This window comes from Mchenga conophoros, linkage group LG14 (genome assembly GCF_057382185.1).
Source record: "Mchenga conophoros isolate Kocher_MC1m ecotype Shallow Benthic linkage group LG14, M_conophoros_male_GT1.1, whole genome shotgun sequence".
NCBI lineage: Eukaryota > Metazoa > Chordata > Actinopteri > Cichliformes > Cichlidae > Mchenga > Mchenga conophoros.
Genome location: NC_140539.1, coordinates 20,462,235 through 20,476,830, shown reverse-complemented (window position 1 = coordinate 20,476,830; position 14,596 = coordinate 20,462,235). Strand labels below are relative to the sequence as shown.

At 39.5% G+C, this 14,596-nt stretch overlaps 3 protein-coding genes across 4 annotated transcripts in view; 1 reads left to right on the top strand and 2 right to left on the bottom strand.

Annotated features, from left to right (window-relative positions):
* Positions 1 to 4,144, top strand: part of LOC146559640 (solute carrier organic anion transporter family member 1C1-like) — a 45,804-nt gene extending 41,660 nt beyond the window's left edge. The window contains exons 14-15 of the mRNA XM_085243280.1: positions 92 to 209; positions 642 to 4,144. Of these exons, the coding sequence (XP_085099406.1) occupies positions 92 to 209; positions 642 to 879 (356 nt within the window). The 3' untranslated portion in view covers positions 880 to 4,144. The remainder of the gene's footprint in view (positions 1 to 91; positions 210 to 641) is intronic.
* A 158-nt stretch (positions 4,145 to 4,302) lies between these two features.
* On the bottom strand, positions 4,303 to 8,593 carry bcap29 (B cell receptor associated protein 29). 2 transcript variants are annotated; one of them, XM_085243283.1, is made up of 8 exons: positions 8,484 to 8,593; positions 7,830 to 7,967; positions 7,017 to 7,117; positions 6,787 to 6,934; positions 6,579 to 6,714; positions 6,070 to 6,172; positions 5,830 to 5,930; positions 4,303 to 5,464 (listed from the first exon to the last, which is right to left on the bottom strand). In XM_085243283.1, exons 2-8 carry the CDS (start codon positions 7,919 to 7,921, stop codon positions 5,429 to 5,431), a joined length of 717 nt encoding a protein of 238 aa, XP_085099409.1. In that variant the 5' UTR covers positions 7,922 to 7,967; positions 8,484 to 8,593; the 3' UTR covers positions 4,303 to 5,428. The 2 variants fall into 2 exon arrangements, with proteins under 2 accessions (XP_085099409.1, XP_085099410.1); XM_085243284.1 differs by lacking the exon at positions 8,484 to 8,593 and adding an exon at positions 8,129 to 8,349.
* A 482-nt stretch (positions 8,594 to 9,075) lies between these two features.
* Positions 9,076 to 11,869, bottom strand: dus4l (dihydrouridine synthase 4-like (S. cerevisiae)). The gene is made up of 6 exons (XM_085243281.1): positions 11,527 to 11,869; positions 11,287 to 11,408; positions 10,986 to 11,103; positions 10,652 to 10,774; positions 9,514 to 9,740; positions 9,076 to 9,416 (listed from the first exon to the last, which is right to left on the bottom strand). The coding sequence occupies exons 1-6, from the start codon at positions 11,616 to 11,618 to the stop codon at positions 9,151 to 9,153; spliced, it is 948 nt and encodes a 315-aa protein (XP_085099407.1). The 5' UTR covers positions 11,619 to 11,869; the 3' UTR covers positions 9,076 to 9,150.
* Between the last annotated feature and the right edge of the window lie 2,727 nt (positions 11,870 to 14,596).

Sequence of the window (14,596 nt, the reverse complement as noted above, 5' to 3'; positions counted from 1 at the left end):
TCAGATTTTTCAAAATAGTGTTCGCTGTTACCTGTTGTTTCATTTTTAGGAGACGTGACTGTGAAAAGACTTTGTTTCCTTTGTCTTACAGCAGGGATCCCAGCACCCATTTACTTTGGAGCCATCATTGACACCACATGTCTAAAATGGGGTCAGAAAAGGTGTGGGGGCATAGGAGCCTGTCGAATCTACAACACCACCGCCTACAGGTTGTACTTACACATGTACTATTCAGTCGTTTGTGAATCCCTTTTTTTAATTAGTCCAAACATTCAACATAATGCAGCCTTAAGTGTGACCTTCTGTAGACCAGACTTAATCTCATTTATTTGCTGATGCTTTACTGGAAATACTTTCATTGAGTTTGAACTGAATTAGCAGTAACCTCTTGCCTACCCTACTTCTTTTTTTCTAGTTTTTCTGTAACCCCTGGAAGCTCTACGTGAGACATTATAATTCCTGTTTATAGCTTCCAAATTATGATTATTAAACATTAATAAATATTATCCCATTACCCTAGCTCAATTTTCTGGTACAACTCAACATAGGGAATCTATTGCAGCATTAATAACCAACTCTTGTCTGATGTCTTGCCAAATTTTGCTAATTTTCATCAAATCAATCTTTTTCGTGCCTCTCAGAATAGCATACCTGGGCCTGACTCTGAGCCTACGGACTATCTCCTTTATTATTTGCATCCCGGGCTTCATCCTGCTCAGTCGACAGCTGAAGGAGGAGGAACGAAGCGCCATCCACGGAGCTCTGAGGAACGGTGGAACCGAACTGGAGGTGCTCAGGAAGGAAGAGTTGGTTATTTCTAATTCTGACCAGCCACACCACCCATCAGAGAACAGCACAGATAGGCAGACACGACTTTGACAGAGCCAGCAGAGCTGACGGCCGCATATATACCCACAGTATGTCCAGAGCGCCGCTGCACACATGCACGCTCGCTCACATGCACGCTCGCTCACATGAAAACAAGATTTGCAGGGAATCACTTGTTGTCCAGTCATCTCATGTAAAACAGAAATTCTATATTTGTACTGCTGGATGGTAAATGGACTGGTTCTTATATAGCGCTTTTCCACTCTTCTGAGCACTCAAAGCGCTTTACACAACTTGTGCATTCACCCATTCACACAAGCACAACTGACATTCACACTCCGATGAATGCATCGGAGAGCAATTTCGGGTTAGTATCTTGCCCAAGGATATTTGGCATGCAGACTAGGGGAAGCCGGGAATTGAACCACCAACCTTCCGATCAGTAGATGACCTGCTCTACCACCTGAGCTACAGCCACCAGCTACAGGATGTGTAAAGGCTTTGTAAATCTGACAGAAATTTGATATGACTGAAATATTTCTTGAATGTACATGCTGTTTTTCCTTTTAAGAAAAAAAAAATACAAACACGATATTTTTGAGTTGAAGAAAATATCAGTTAGGAAATGTGACTTGTACAGACTACTGCAAAACAGTACTATTTTAAACACCAGCATTTCAAAAGCTGCCTCTTTAAGATCTTTCTTTCAAAGTTATTCCAGCTGACAGTAGTGTTACAGAACTGAAGAGGTAAAGTGGCCTTATAAACCAGAGGCACAACAGCAAACTGATATGTCCTAAAAAGAAAAATCTGGCCTTTAGAGACCTGAGATATTTTTTTCTCCTTTAAGTGAGTTGTAGAATTGCTCGTTTCAGTAACACTTGGAGGATATTGATATGATGTTTCGGTATGTGCCTCATTCACTCAACTGTTACCTCTTAATGTGTGTTTCAGAGATCTTTAAAAAACAATTTCATTTTACTTTTAAATTTCAGATCATCGGCTCTTTACTCGTTTAGGAAAAAACAATTGATTTTTGCTTTTTACTTAAAAGCCCAAAGTTGTGAGTGTATAGCAGTTTGTTGTTTTTGTGCTTTCTGGATATGAACTTTGGGTCCGTTGATATTCATAATCACTAGAAATGGGAATTGTATTTTAGTGAAATCTGCTTCAGCAAACAGCTCTGCTTTTGTCAAATTCTAGAGCCATGACACTTACCTCTGAGTGGTGCAAATGTTTTAGTTTCACACACACAACTGACTAAAGCTGTTAATAGCTGGTATCAGATCAAATTTGCATCTTACACTTCTCAGTTGGGCTCCCCAGGCTCTGGTATTAAATAACCGTTGTCGTGCCTTGGATAAGGCAGAGGTTGTATTGTTGCAACACTGATAAAGTACTTACTGTAAAAAAAAAAGGAGAAGAAGAAGAAAACACTGTGTGTGATTGTTGTTGCTGATATGTAAAAGTTCTGTTTCCATCGTCATGCGTTTCACTGGTTGGTGTTTCTACCTTTGTATTCTTTATGTGTGTCTTTATGCCAATGTCACAATTTTATCTCCCCTTTCTTCTCTTAAACATTAACCCCATTTTTGTAAAATCTGACAGTGATTTCTCAGTTGTATGAATCGAGTATGTAGCATTTTTTAAATTTTATACAACTTTTTTTTTAAAGAACTCTTTTTATCCCAGTCTGTCACTGAAATCCTGGACATTTTTTTTTTTTTTTTAGCATTTTCTTTCATTGAGAGCAAATGATCAGATATCTGACTGCTTAAACTAGAGCTCTGTTCAGGGATCTGATGAAATTATCTGAGGGTACACTAGCTGCTCTGATGTGATGTTTTGCAATGACTGATGAAGTCGTGATCTCTGGAATGCATTCAAATTCATGCCCAAAGTATTGATATGGTTGAAAGTCGAGTACCGATTATTGAGACTCATCGCAACACTTTTCTTTAGTGCAGCAGTGTACGAGTGTACACTGCTGCCAATCTCTATGATTCAGAAAACAGTTTCCTTCGACCACCCATTTGTGTAATACCAGACGCCCTTAATATGTACATCAGCAGAAAGACTAAATTAGCCCAGTTTAAAATTCAAAACGTGGTAAAGGATTTGACAGACTTTTTAATACAGACACACTTTCCCGGAGTGTTATTTTCTTCGGACAGTTGCAACAGCAGTAAGTGGATCAGACAGTTTCAGTTCAAGCCCATAGAGACTGTTTGATGTGAGATTATTTTCGAGTCTGTAGTTCTCTACTTTCAGCAAATGATAAAGCTTAGGGTGCATCCTACCACTGACACTAAAGTGTATTCAGAAGTATTGATAATGCAAACCCCTCCCCCTGCCCCCCAACACACACACACAAATAAAATACATAAATACAAATATATATTTATACACATATGTCCCTACATGATTGTATATTTTCATGACAAAAAGCATCATCTGACCTGTTATTACAAGTGACAAAAACTTGCCTCAACATCACATGTTGTGGTATTTGTCACTTTCAACGGGAGCTGTGTGTTTTAAGTAATATGCTGGTTTCATAGTTTATAATATTTATAGATAATATTTATAGTAGCATAAACTCTATTGAAAATGAACACTATTTACCATGTAGCTTTTGTATTGCTGTTCTGCTGTGGGCTATCAGCATCTCATCGCTGATGAGAACCTGTAATCTAAATATGGCTTCTGGTTTGGTAGCTTAGGGGACCTTAACTGAAAGTATTTGCTTGATTTGTGGATGGATGAAATTAGGCAAAATTGGGTTTTAAAAACATGTTAAACTGCGTCCTTTAAAAACAGCGTGTGGATTGAAGGAGGATTTCTTGCATTGCACTGCTGTTAGGAATATTCTGAAGTTTCCTGCAACTTTCCACTCAAGTGCCAAATCAGATTTAGTCAGTCCCATTTTTTTATTTTTAGATATCAGGGTGAAGTGATATTGTTCCAGTAACAGAATGTTCAGTGTGACTCAAAAAAGGCATTCAATATAATTTTGCAGTCACCAGTTTTATTTCAAGGTCATGAATTCACGTTTTTCAAAGGAGCCGTGGACCCACAACACACGTACTATTTGGGCAAGTTGCAGCATGAGGTGACTGTGTCATCTTCAGGTTCAGTTTCAGGCTGACAAACTCAGAACGGTGTAGAGAAAGAAAGTCATTATCTCAATAATGTAAGGTCTTTGCTTGCATTAAAGAAATCAGAATGTAAATAATTTTCTTGGATTATTTTTGTAAAATTTCAAGGAATATCTTAAATGAAATATTAAAATAAAGAATTTTAATACCCAATCACATTATGGGTTTTTTGTGATTTGTTTCATTAGCTGGGAAAATGAAAAAAAAAAAAATGGTTGTAGTGCAGGAGGCACACGGACCAGAAGGGAAGTGTGGTCCTGCTCCTGAAATTCAGATAAATGATTAACAGAGTTTGTGTTAAGAAGTCAAAACAAAGCGCAGGAAAAAATAACCTTTATTAAAGAAAATTCTGCTTTCTACATCCACTGGAAAGGCACTTAAATCTGATTTTTACGTCCAAACAGCAGAGCGCAACATGAACATGTAGTTATATTACCGGGAAAATGAACAATGGTAAATCACTAATAAAAAGCAAACATTTAAATATGTGGTGATGACAATCGCAGGTCCTGTTTCACAGTGACATGGATTTGTTTTGTTTGGATAATTAAAAGATACACAAAAAAATATATATAACAAAACAAAGACAATCTTTTTTTGTGACATAAAATATGAATCCCAGCAAACTGTGCACCTTAACACAAAACTGAGCATGTGAAGAACATCCAGGCAAAAACCTAACTAGGACTTAAAAAAAAAAAAAAGTTTTACTTTATGTGCCAGATCTTTTTACAACTTCAAATAAAAGGAAATAAAAAACTAAACACAGACACAAAAACAAACAGATACTGGCTAAAACCTCTACCTACTGTTATCCATTACAGCTGTACAGGTAAAAACATCTGGCACATCGGCTGAAACACCGCAAAACAAAAGTGAAGCTCATTTATCTCAGTGCAACTGTACATGCAGTCTGTATTTGCATACTAAAGTTAAGCTGCAAGTGGCTGCACAAAAACAAGAGAAAACCTTTAGCATAAAAATACTTTTGTAACCATTTACCACATTTATAGATCGACTCAACTTTCCCCATATCTTGTGCAAAGTGGCAAAAACAAATGAGACAGAAAACACTCATTTTGTTTGATATTTGATATATTAGGTGCTCTGTGATCAGTCCTGAGTCACTTACTAACTGAACTCCAATTGCTTTGCACAATTAATCTGCCCGATAGCGCACCCTTGAAAAAGAAAATCCTCTTAGTCAGGCTGCACCAGGCAGAAACAGATATTACTCATTCCATTTAAGCCAGTCTCGTGCTCTAATAAAGGTTTAAGACTTTTGAAACCATTGCTGCTACCAGCCGAAAGCATGTTCCTCAGATGAGCCAGTCTTTAATTTGTAATTAAATAGTATGACACACGGTGTTACAGATGGTCAAGCATGTGGTGCAATTGTCTGTGACTGAGCTAAGTAAACACTTTAACCTTTAACTTTTCATCTAATCTTCCTTTTTATTTCCACTGTCTCGCAGATTCTGAAAGGAGAGAAAATGAAAATATCAGTTAAAATATTATACTGTATTATACAATTCCACACTCCATAAAGGTTCAAAGTGTCTGTTAGTTGTTAAAGAAATGGATGAAAACCTGAAAGTGAACAGAATTTGCAGTCTTTCACTAGTGATTTGTGCTTTAAATGTTTCAACAAAATATACTCGAGGCCTAAGCTTAAACGATAAATTGATGGCTTCTTTGATCACGAAATATGGAGGAACCACACTGCTGATCTGAGGCTGCCTGCCTGATGTTAATTGTCTTGAATGTCACTTTGAATTGTTACATCTAGCTAGTGAACGACCCAGCAAATCATCACCCTGCTGTGTTCAGAGCTCAGCATTACCTGGAGCTCCTGGTGTTCTTTCAACAGCCTGTCATACTCCCTGGCGAGGCCCTCCATCTGTTTCTTCATTACATCTGCCTCTGACTGGGACTTCTTCAGACCTGGAGAGGAAAACAATGACACATGAGAACAAGGAATCCCCACCCCCCCATGTCTTTGTTTACAGAAACTGACAAGTTATAAAAGCTACATTTGTTTCCAGGGAAGGTGTAGAGGACTGAAATATACACAGATATTAACCATCTCCAGAAGTCTTCAGTTCTTCTTTCAGTTTCTCCACTTCCTTCCTTAGCAGGTCCATGCCCTCAGCAGTAGCCCTATCACCCCGCCCTTCCATCAGAGTCTGATAACATAAAAATACATATATTCAAATCTTCAGTCAAATATAGTTATCCCAGTACCTCCAGTGGAAAACACAAAGCATATTCCAGGCATACAAACTGAACAGTCAAACCATTGAGCAGCCTATAAACATTAAATATGCTCTGGATGTGGATTAAAGGTTAAAGCTGAGTTGGGTAGCTTCCATTTCAATTCATCTTTATATGATTACAATCAACTGGGTACTCTGTTAATATAGCTTTAGATTATGTAAGCAACAAGCTAATATGTGCTATTAAAATCTGGACTTTGAAATTCTGTTTTATCATTCAATAACTGTGTAACTTATTCCCTGACCTATATGAGTTTCCCCACATGCAGTTCAAAGTGGGTTATTGATTACAAATAACAGATCTTTGTGCAATTACCTGTTTCAACAGTTCATTGTCCTTCATGTATTTCTCAGCAGTCTGGTTAGCATTTTCAGCCTGTGCTTGAAGAGCAGCCGTAGTCCCAGACGCTGACGCCAGCTGATTAATCAGAGTGATCAGCCGCTTCATAACGCTGCAAAAACACACAAAGGTTAGAGGAAAGCCAGGTTCAAAGTCCAGGTGTTGTATTAGAGCACAGACTCACAGCCACAGGAAGACGGCAAAACCAGAGATGTACAGATTCCTCTGGGCTCTAAAAAGCTTCATGTGCAAGTGGTCGAACATATTTGGTTGCAGCTTGGCATCGGCGCCGTGCTCTTTAGATGAATACTTTCTCACTTCACGGACAGCATCTTTAAAAACCAAAGAAAAAGAAATCCCCCATAAGTCCAAAAGTAGCCTTAAAAATACAGACAGGGATGATTGTTTGCTTACCGAGGAAGAGAACAATGAGTATTATGATCATGGTGAGAAACACTTTATTCCAGAATCTTGACATCCAACTCCAGATCCTCAGATGGAAAATGCTCTGCCATCTGCACAAACATTTGAAGTCACATCACTATGGTGCACAACATAACATTTCTTACAGGATTACTACAGCTGACAGTATATTTGACGCAGAATCAAACACCACACTTTGCTGCCAGTGGTGAGACAAACCTGACACATATGCACAATGTCGTCATTATTCATTCTTTAGTGTTTAGTTAGTACCTTTTTCAGCAATCCAAAGTACCACAAAGTGCACAATACAGATGAAGAAATGAGTTCAGGCAGGGTGGAGTGGGTGTAAATGAGTTTCTGGGGTAATTTGTAACAGAAGGATGGCAGCAAAAGTGTAAGGAAATGTTCAGAGAGACCTGCTATGATGTGTGAGTTCAAGATGTTGGCAGATTTTAATTTGAGAGTTATCAGAACAGACAAGCTTAGAAATGCATAGATCAGGGGGACATCTTAGGTTGAGATGGTTTGGGCATGTGCACAGGGATAGTGGATATACTGGACAAAAGATGTTGAGCTACTCAACAGGAGAAGGAAAAGAGGAAGACCACAGAAGAGATGCGTGAATGTAGTGAAGGAGGACATGCAGAGGGTTGGTTTGACAGAAGAGATAGAATGATATGGATCCACTGTGGGTACCCCGAAACTGAGCTACCAAAAGAAGAAGAAAGGATCTCCTTTGTCAACAGAGACCTGAGTGCAAAACCATATTCAACTTGAGAACAGAGTGACAGTTATACTTACCTCCTGGCAGAGATAAAGGGTAAACAGAGGATGACAATGACGCCAATTTCCACATAGAGAAAGAGAGCGACAGCTGTCCACTGCAACGTCATCTTTGCTGATGGCTTCTGAAGATAAACCAACCAAAAGACCGGAAACCTAACAGAAAACAAGAAAAGGGAAAGGAATTGGTCTCACCAGCCTCCCTCAACAAACTATCAGGTACAGAGAAGGTAAGCTACCTATCGTACGTGGCCATTTCTCAGTAATAACACTACCGTTGAAAAAGACTGCAATAATCTCGAACCCAGTCTATTTACCTTAACGGAAGCTCGCAGAGGCTTGGAGTGAACTGTCAAACCGCTGTTACTATAACCTGGTTTCACAGCATCACCGCAACAAATACGTGCAAATAGAGTGCTCGTTTATATGTTTAACGGCTAGCTACTTTCAACGATTTCACTCTTCCATCTTTAGCCAGCGTTCAGTATCAAGCTTGCATTAACACATGAGCTAACGCTAACATGCAACTAACGCAGGTGATATAGAAACATACATTTTTTTTTTAACTATTTAAGACTATTATAAGGCCTGCTATAACACGTTATGCTAGATTCCAAGTAGACATATATGAAACTTCCAAAATACCGTAAAAGCAGCAACTGAGATACTTACTAGTTAGCTTCTGAAATCAAACAGGGCAAAGTAAGTTTGTCTTCCTGCACCAGCGAGTCCTCCTACCGCCTCTTCCGAAAGAATAGCTTCCGTTGCAGTTTTTCAAAATAAAAGCCGCGGCGCTATTACAATTTTTAATCTAACAATATAAATGCGGTCCGTCCTATGTACAATTATTTTCCACAGTTATTGCTATTCATTTTTAAACTGTAGTGCTGTTTGAACACCCCTTTCATTTCATGATATTGAAGATTTTCGTTATAGGGAAGATTGTGACATTTACGTTGAAGGCAAATAATTAATTACTTGAAGCCGTTTTTTCCTTCATGACAAGGAAATAACGAAATAAATTTCTTACACTTCATATTGATTATCCACTCTCAGAACACTGAAATATCTTTTTCTTTTAAACCCCTGAAGCCAATAGAAATATTGCATCTCAGTAATGCTTTACATAAACATGACAAACAAAAACAAACTACGCATGTACAGAGATGCACTCTTCCCACGATTATTCTATATTCTGTTTAATAACCTACTATCGCACACTTGCGGAAAAAGGAAAGCAATAGAGACAGAAATTGCACAGCTATAGATTAAAAATTTTTATTGAGCATAAAAACAATAACAATAAAAACTAAAGTCACGCCGTTAATTTTCAATGTGGTCATGTCTTGAGATCATGTACTGATCCATATGTATTCTGGAGGTAATCTATTACAGCTGAAGTACTGGACAGAGAATTGAACACTTTTCTCTCCGGCTGCGAGCTAACCCTCTCCAGCATGTAGATAAGATGATGGTGGAAGCATGTGAATGGAGTGCCCTGTTCAACAGATATGTCCACCCAGTCCCATATACACTGCAAAGGAGTGTCCTCATAGCCAGCAAACATAGCAGGGTTAGCAAGTAACCCACGTGCAGCCATGACACCTAATAAAAAAGATAAGAAAAAACCATGAGCCAAATAGAAAGAAAACTGCCAGAGTTAGAAGTATATTTGTTACAATGTTGCTGAAAACGAACATACCATCAACACCTGTGAGCTCGTGGATTGACTCCACATCCCGGAGATACTTTATGTCGCCGTTGGCAATGACAGGGACAGAAACACTGTCTTTAATTGTCTTTATAGCATCGTAATGGACTGGTTGGTGGCGTTCTTCTGTTGTACGACCATGGACTGTTATCCATGACACACCGGCTGATTCAGCCTTTTGACATAGATCCACTGTCTGCCTTAGGTCCTTGTGAATTCTGTGAAAGATAACAGTAACGGTATTAATATACCAATAATAAGTAGGATCATAATCATAACTAGTATTGTTTTAAATAATCTTCCTTCGGTTGCTCCCTTTAGGGTTACCAGGGCAGACCATCTTTCTGCATCTCACTCAGTTTCTAGCATCCGCTTCTGTCACACCAACCCTCTGCATATCCTCCTTCACCACATTCATGGTGCTCTTCCTCTTTTCCCCCTAACTGGCAGCTTCATATTCAACATCCTTCCACCAGCCCTTCTCTGCTCATGTCCAAACCATCTCAACTTTGCCCCTCTAACTTTTCCTCCAAACTGCTCAATCAGAGCTGGCCCTCTGAGGTACTTGTTTTTATTCCTGTCCACCCTGGTCACTCCCAATGAAAATCTGAACATCTTTAGCTCAACCAACTTCAGCTCCGGTTACTGCCTTTTTGTTAGTGCCACACTCTCCAAACCATAGCAGGTCTCACTACCATCTTGCAAATCTTCCCTTTCCCTCTTGCTGCTATCCTTCCACAAATCACCCCCTGACACTCGTCTCCACCCTGCCTGCACTCTTTTCTTCACCTCTCTTATGCACTGTCCATTGCTCTAGATGATTGACCCCAGGTATTTAAATTCATCTACCTTCACACCCTCTACATCTTGAATGTTCACCATTCCACCTGTCTCCTTCTCATTCACAAACATCTATTCTGCCTCACTTTTATTCACTTTAATTCCTCTTCTGTCCAGTGCATACCTCCACCTCTCCAGCCGCTCTTCCATTTACTCCATACTGTACCTAAACAGTGTCGTTCACAAACATCACTGACAGGTACAGTTATAAAGTTATATATTATAAAGGGGTCATAATTCTTCAAAAAGAAACAAAGTTTAGTATGTGTGGCTTTTTTTTTTTTTTTACCTTATTTTAATTGATGCTGTGTAGTTTGGATTGTCCACTTGATTTCTGACGTGTCTCACCATGTCTTTAACAAGTTCTGGCTTGTTAATGAGGCATGCACCATACCCAGCTGACATAGCCCACCTGAAAACAACACACAAAAAAGATACTGAAGCGTTCTGAGTACACTGAGTTTACTAGATTTGTACCTAACTACTGGTCCCAGTAACTCATTGTTACTTTCTGGAATAAAATGTAAATATTAAGAATCAACAAAGAAAAAGCTACTCTGTACAATCACATTGTTTAAATAATGAAAAGTGACAGCATTAGTTTAAACTATCAGTAGCTGCACCTCTGGGGGCAGCCGCAGTTGAGGTCAACTCCATCTGAGAAAGGTGCCACTGCACAGGCTGCATCAGCCAGACTCTGAGCATCATGGGCAGCAAACTGCACTATCAGTGGTCGGTCACCTGAGCAGATAAACAAAGAGCTGTAAACTATCATCATATCAGCAATAGCAATACAGACAATACTGGCATTAGTAAATTTTACATTATGTCGCAGGGAAAATCTCTCTGTTTGAAGAAACTAGGTATGAAGTGCAAGAAATCAACCTAGTAGCTCATTCCAGCTCATATTACAATGTTACTCACGTTCATTAGTAGTGAATTCACTGTCTCTGGCTTTGATTGAGCGCAAGAAGTCGGCTGCAACGATCATTGGAGTGAAGCAGATATCGCAGTTGTACTTCCTAACCAAGGACCTGAAAGCAAGCCTGAAGGAAATAGATATTAGCACAGTGAGCATCATTAACTGTACACGTGTTTCACCAAAATTCATCCATAAGCAAAGAAATTTGTAAATTAGTTAAAGAAATGACAGCTTTCACTTACTTTGAGTATCGAACCATTGGGGCACAAATTTTCAGTACTTGTCCCTTTTCAAACATGTCCATGACACTCGTGTTGCCGTTAGCGGTCTTCATTCTTCACATAAGCGGCCAAACGTTAGCCACGTAGCGTAACAAGCTAACTATCTCAATATGCACGTGAAGCCTTTCGCGGTTTAAATGTACTATTGTCCGACGTATTACTTCAAGGCTAAAAGAAGACCCCACCTCACAGTGTAAAACGCCATTCTGCTAAACAGAGATACGCAGGTATGATTACATGGACCTCAAGACGACACTCACGGAAATGTGCCCACTCAGTGGTACAGGGGAGGAAAAAATACGGGCGTGTGTTTGGGACTTATGAACTGTTACGTCATGCAACAAGATGTATGTTTATGTATTTAATCTTTTTTAATTTATTTGTTTTTTTATTATGACCTCCAAACATACGCTATAGCTATTTCGGAGTGTAATGTGTATTTTTTCAAATAAATAATCATGAAAAATAAAGAAAATGTTGTTCGACGCCCCGACCACACCTTTACGTCACGCAATGCGACCTTCAGGTTCTGCGGGGGAAGTTAGCTTTTCAGCCTTCAAAAGACTAAAGCGCGAGACTGAAGAGCAATGCTGGAATAGAAGCTTGCTGATTGATAGGTGAGATTTGAAAAGATGAAGATATTTACGCTAAAGAAATAACAAAAAACACAGTCTGTGAAGATTTATGTTTTAAAAATAAAGTTCCACCCAAATGCTTAGTAAACACCTTTTTCATTATGTTAGGAAAATTGAAAATAAGTGCAAATAGATTTATTGAAAAATGTACGTGCGTGGAATTACAGTATAATAAGGCAAAAGCAGAATTTGTATTGTACTAAAGAGCTTGAAAGTCAATTCTTTTGTAGGTATGCATTTATTGCACCAGAAGAGTGTTTAGCATCACTAACATGCTGAAAAATAAAGCTGTTGCCATTAAGATGCTTTCCAGAAGGTACTGCATAGTGGATGAATATATTATGGTATTTTTACATGTTCATAATTCCATCAGTTCTGACAAGATCCCAAACACAAGTGACGGAAATGTAGTTCCTTCTTGACAGTCCTCTCTCAATTGACTCAAACAGCAGATGGATAAACTGTATGGGTAGATGCAACTCTCAGGTCCTGTTTCAGGTCTTTGTTGTGTGTGTGTGTGTGTATATACAGTGGGGCAAAAAAGTATTTAGTCAGCCACCGATTGTGCAAGTTCCCCCACTTAAAATGATGACAGAAGTCAGTAATTTGCACCTGAGGTACACTTCAACTGTGAGAGACAGAATGTGAAAAAAATAAAAAAATCCATGAATCCACATGGTAGGATTTGTAAAGAATTTATTCGTAAATCAGGGTGGAAAATAAGTATTTGGTCAATAACAAAAATACAACTCAATACTTTGTAACCTTTGTTGGCAATAACAGAGGTCAAACGTTTACTATAGGTCTTTACCAGGTTTGCACACACAGTAGCTGGTATTTTGGCCCATTCCTCCATGCAGATCTTCTCGAGAGCAGTGATGTTTTGGGGCTGTCGCCGAGCAACACGGACTTTCAACTCCCGCCACAGATTTTCTATGGGGTTGAGGTCTGGAGACTGGCTAGGCCACTCCAGGACTTTCAAATGCTTCTTACGGAGCCACTCCTTTGTTGCCCGGGCGGTGTGTTTTGGATCATTGTCATGTTGGAAGACCCAGCCTCATTTCATCTTCAAAGTTCTCACTGATGGAAGGAGGTTTTGGCTCAAAATCTCACGATACATGGCCCCATTCATTCTGTCCTTAACACGGATCAGTCGTCCTGTCCCCTTGGCAGAAAAACAGCCCCATAGCATGATGTTTCCACCCCCATGCTTCACAGTAGGTATGGTGTTCTTGGGATGCAACTCAGTGTTCTTCTTCCTCCAAACACGACGAGTTGAGTTTATACCAAAAAGTTCTACTTTGGTTTCATCTGACCACATGACATTCTCCCAATCCTCTGCTGTATCATCCATGTGCTCTCTGGCAAACTTCAGACGGGCCTGGACATGCACTGGCTTCAGCAGCGGAACACGTCTGGCACTGCGGGATTTGATTCCCTGCCGTTGTAGTGTGTTACTGATGGTGACCTTTGTTACTTTGGTCCCAGCTCTCTGCAGGTCATTCACCAGGTCCCCCCGTGTGGTTCTGGGATCTTTGCTCACCGTTCTCATGATCATTTTGACCCCACGGGATGAGATCTTGCGTGGAGCCCCAGATCGAGGGAGATTATCAGTGGTCTTGTATGTCTTCCATTTTCTGATGATTGCTCCCACAGTTGATTTTTTCACACCAAGCTGCTTGCCTATTGTAGATTCACTCTTCCCAGTCTGGTGCAGGTCTACAATACTTTTCCTGGTGTCTTTCGAAAGCTCTTTGGTCTTGGCCATGGCGGCGTTTGGAGTCTGACTGTTTGAGGCTGTGGACAGGTGTCTTTTATACAGATGATGAGTTCAAACAGGTGCCATTCATACAGGTAACGAGTGGGGGACAGAAAAGCTTCTTACAGAAGACGTTACAGGTCTGTGAGAGCCAGAGATTTTCCTTGTTTGAGGTGACCAAATACTTATTTTCCACCCTACTTTACGAATAAATTCTTTACAAATCCTACCATGTGAATTCATGGATTTTTTTTTCCACATTCTGTCTCTCACAGTTGAAGTGTACCTCAGGTGCAAATTACTGACCTCTGTCATCATTTTAAGTGGGGGAACTTGCACAATCGGTGGCTGACTAAATACTTTTTTGCCCCACTGTGTGTGTGTGTGTATATATATATTTTTTTTCCTAAGAACATTATTTTCATCTGCTAGTTTGTTTGTGTTTTAGGACTGCCCGAAGAACTAATTCTCAAGAATAATAATAATAATAAAAAATACAACAGTCTGGTTTCCTTACATGCAAAATATATGGAAGAAGTTCTAAGCAGGAGTTCATGGTTCCTTTTCTGATTAAGTCAGATCCATTCTCTTCCATTTATCCTCATCAGGGTCGTAACTCCCGTCTAACAAAGGGCGA

Bases quoted from the DNA above. Each gene is read 5' to 3' on its own strand.
- bcap29 (XM_085243283.1), bottom strand. From the start codon at position 7,921: ATGACGTTGCAGTGGACAGCTGTCGCTCTCTTTCTCTATGTGGAAATT. The intron at 6,935-7,016 runs GTAAGCAAACAA...TGGTTTTTAAAG, and splicing joins ACTCATTGTTCTCTTCCTCG to ATGCTGTCCGTGAAGTGAGA. The intron at 5,465-5,829 runs GTAATGCTGAGC...CTCTCCTTTCAG, and splicing joins AAGAACACCAGGAGCTCCAG to AATCTGCGAGACAGTGGAAA.
- dus4l (XM_085243281.1), bottom strand. From the start codon at position 11,618: ATGAAGACCGCTAACGGCAACACGAGTGTCATGGACATGTTTGAAAAG. The intron at 11,104-11,286 runs GTGAGTAACATT...TTATCTGCTCAG, and splicing joins TGAATTCACTACTAATGAAC to GTGACCGACCACTGATAGTG. The intron at 10,775-10,985 runs GTGCAGCTACTG...TGTTGTTTTCAG, and splicing joins AACTGCGGCTGCCCCCAGAG to GTGGGCTATGTCAGCTGGGT.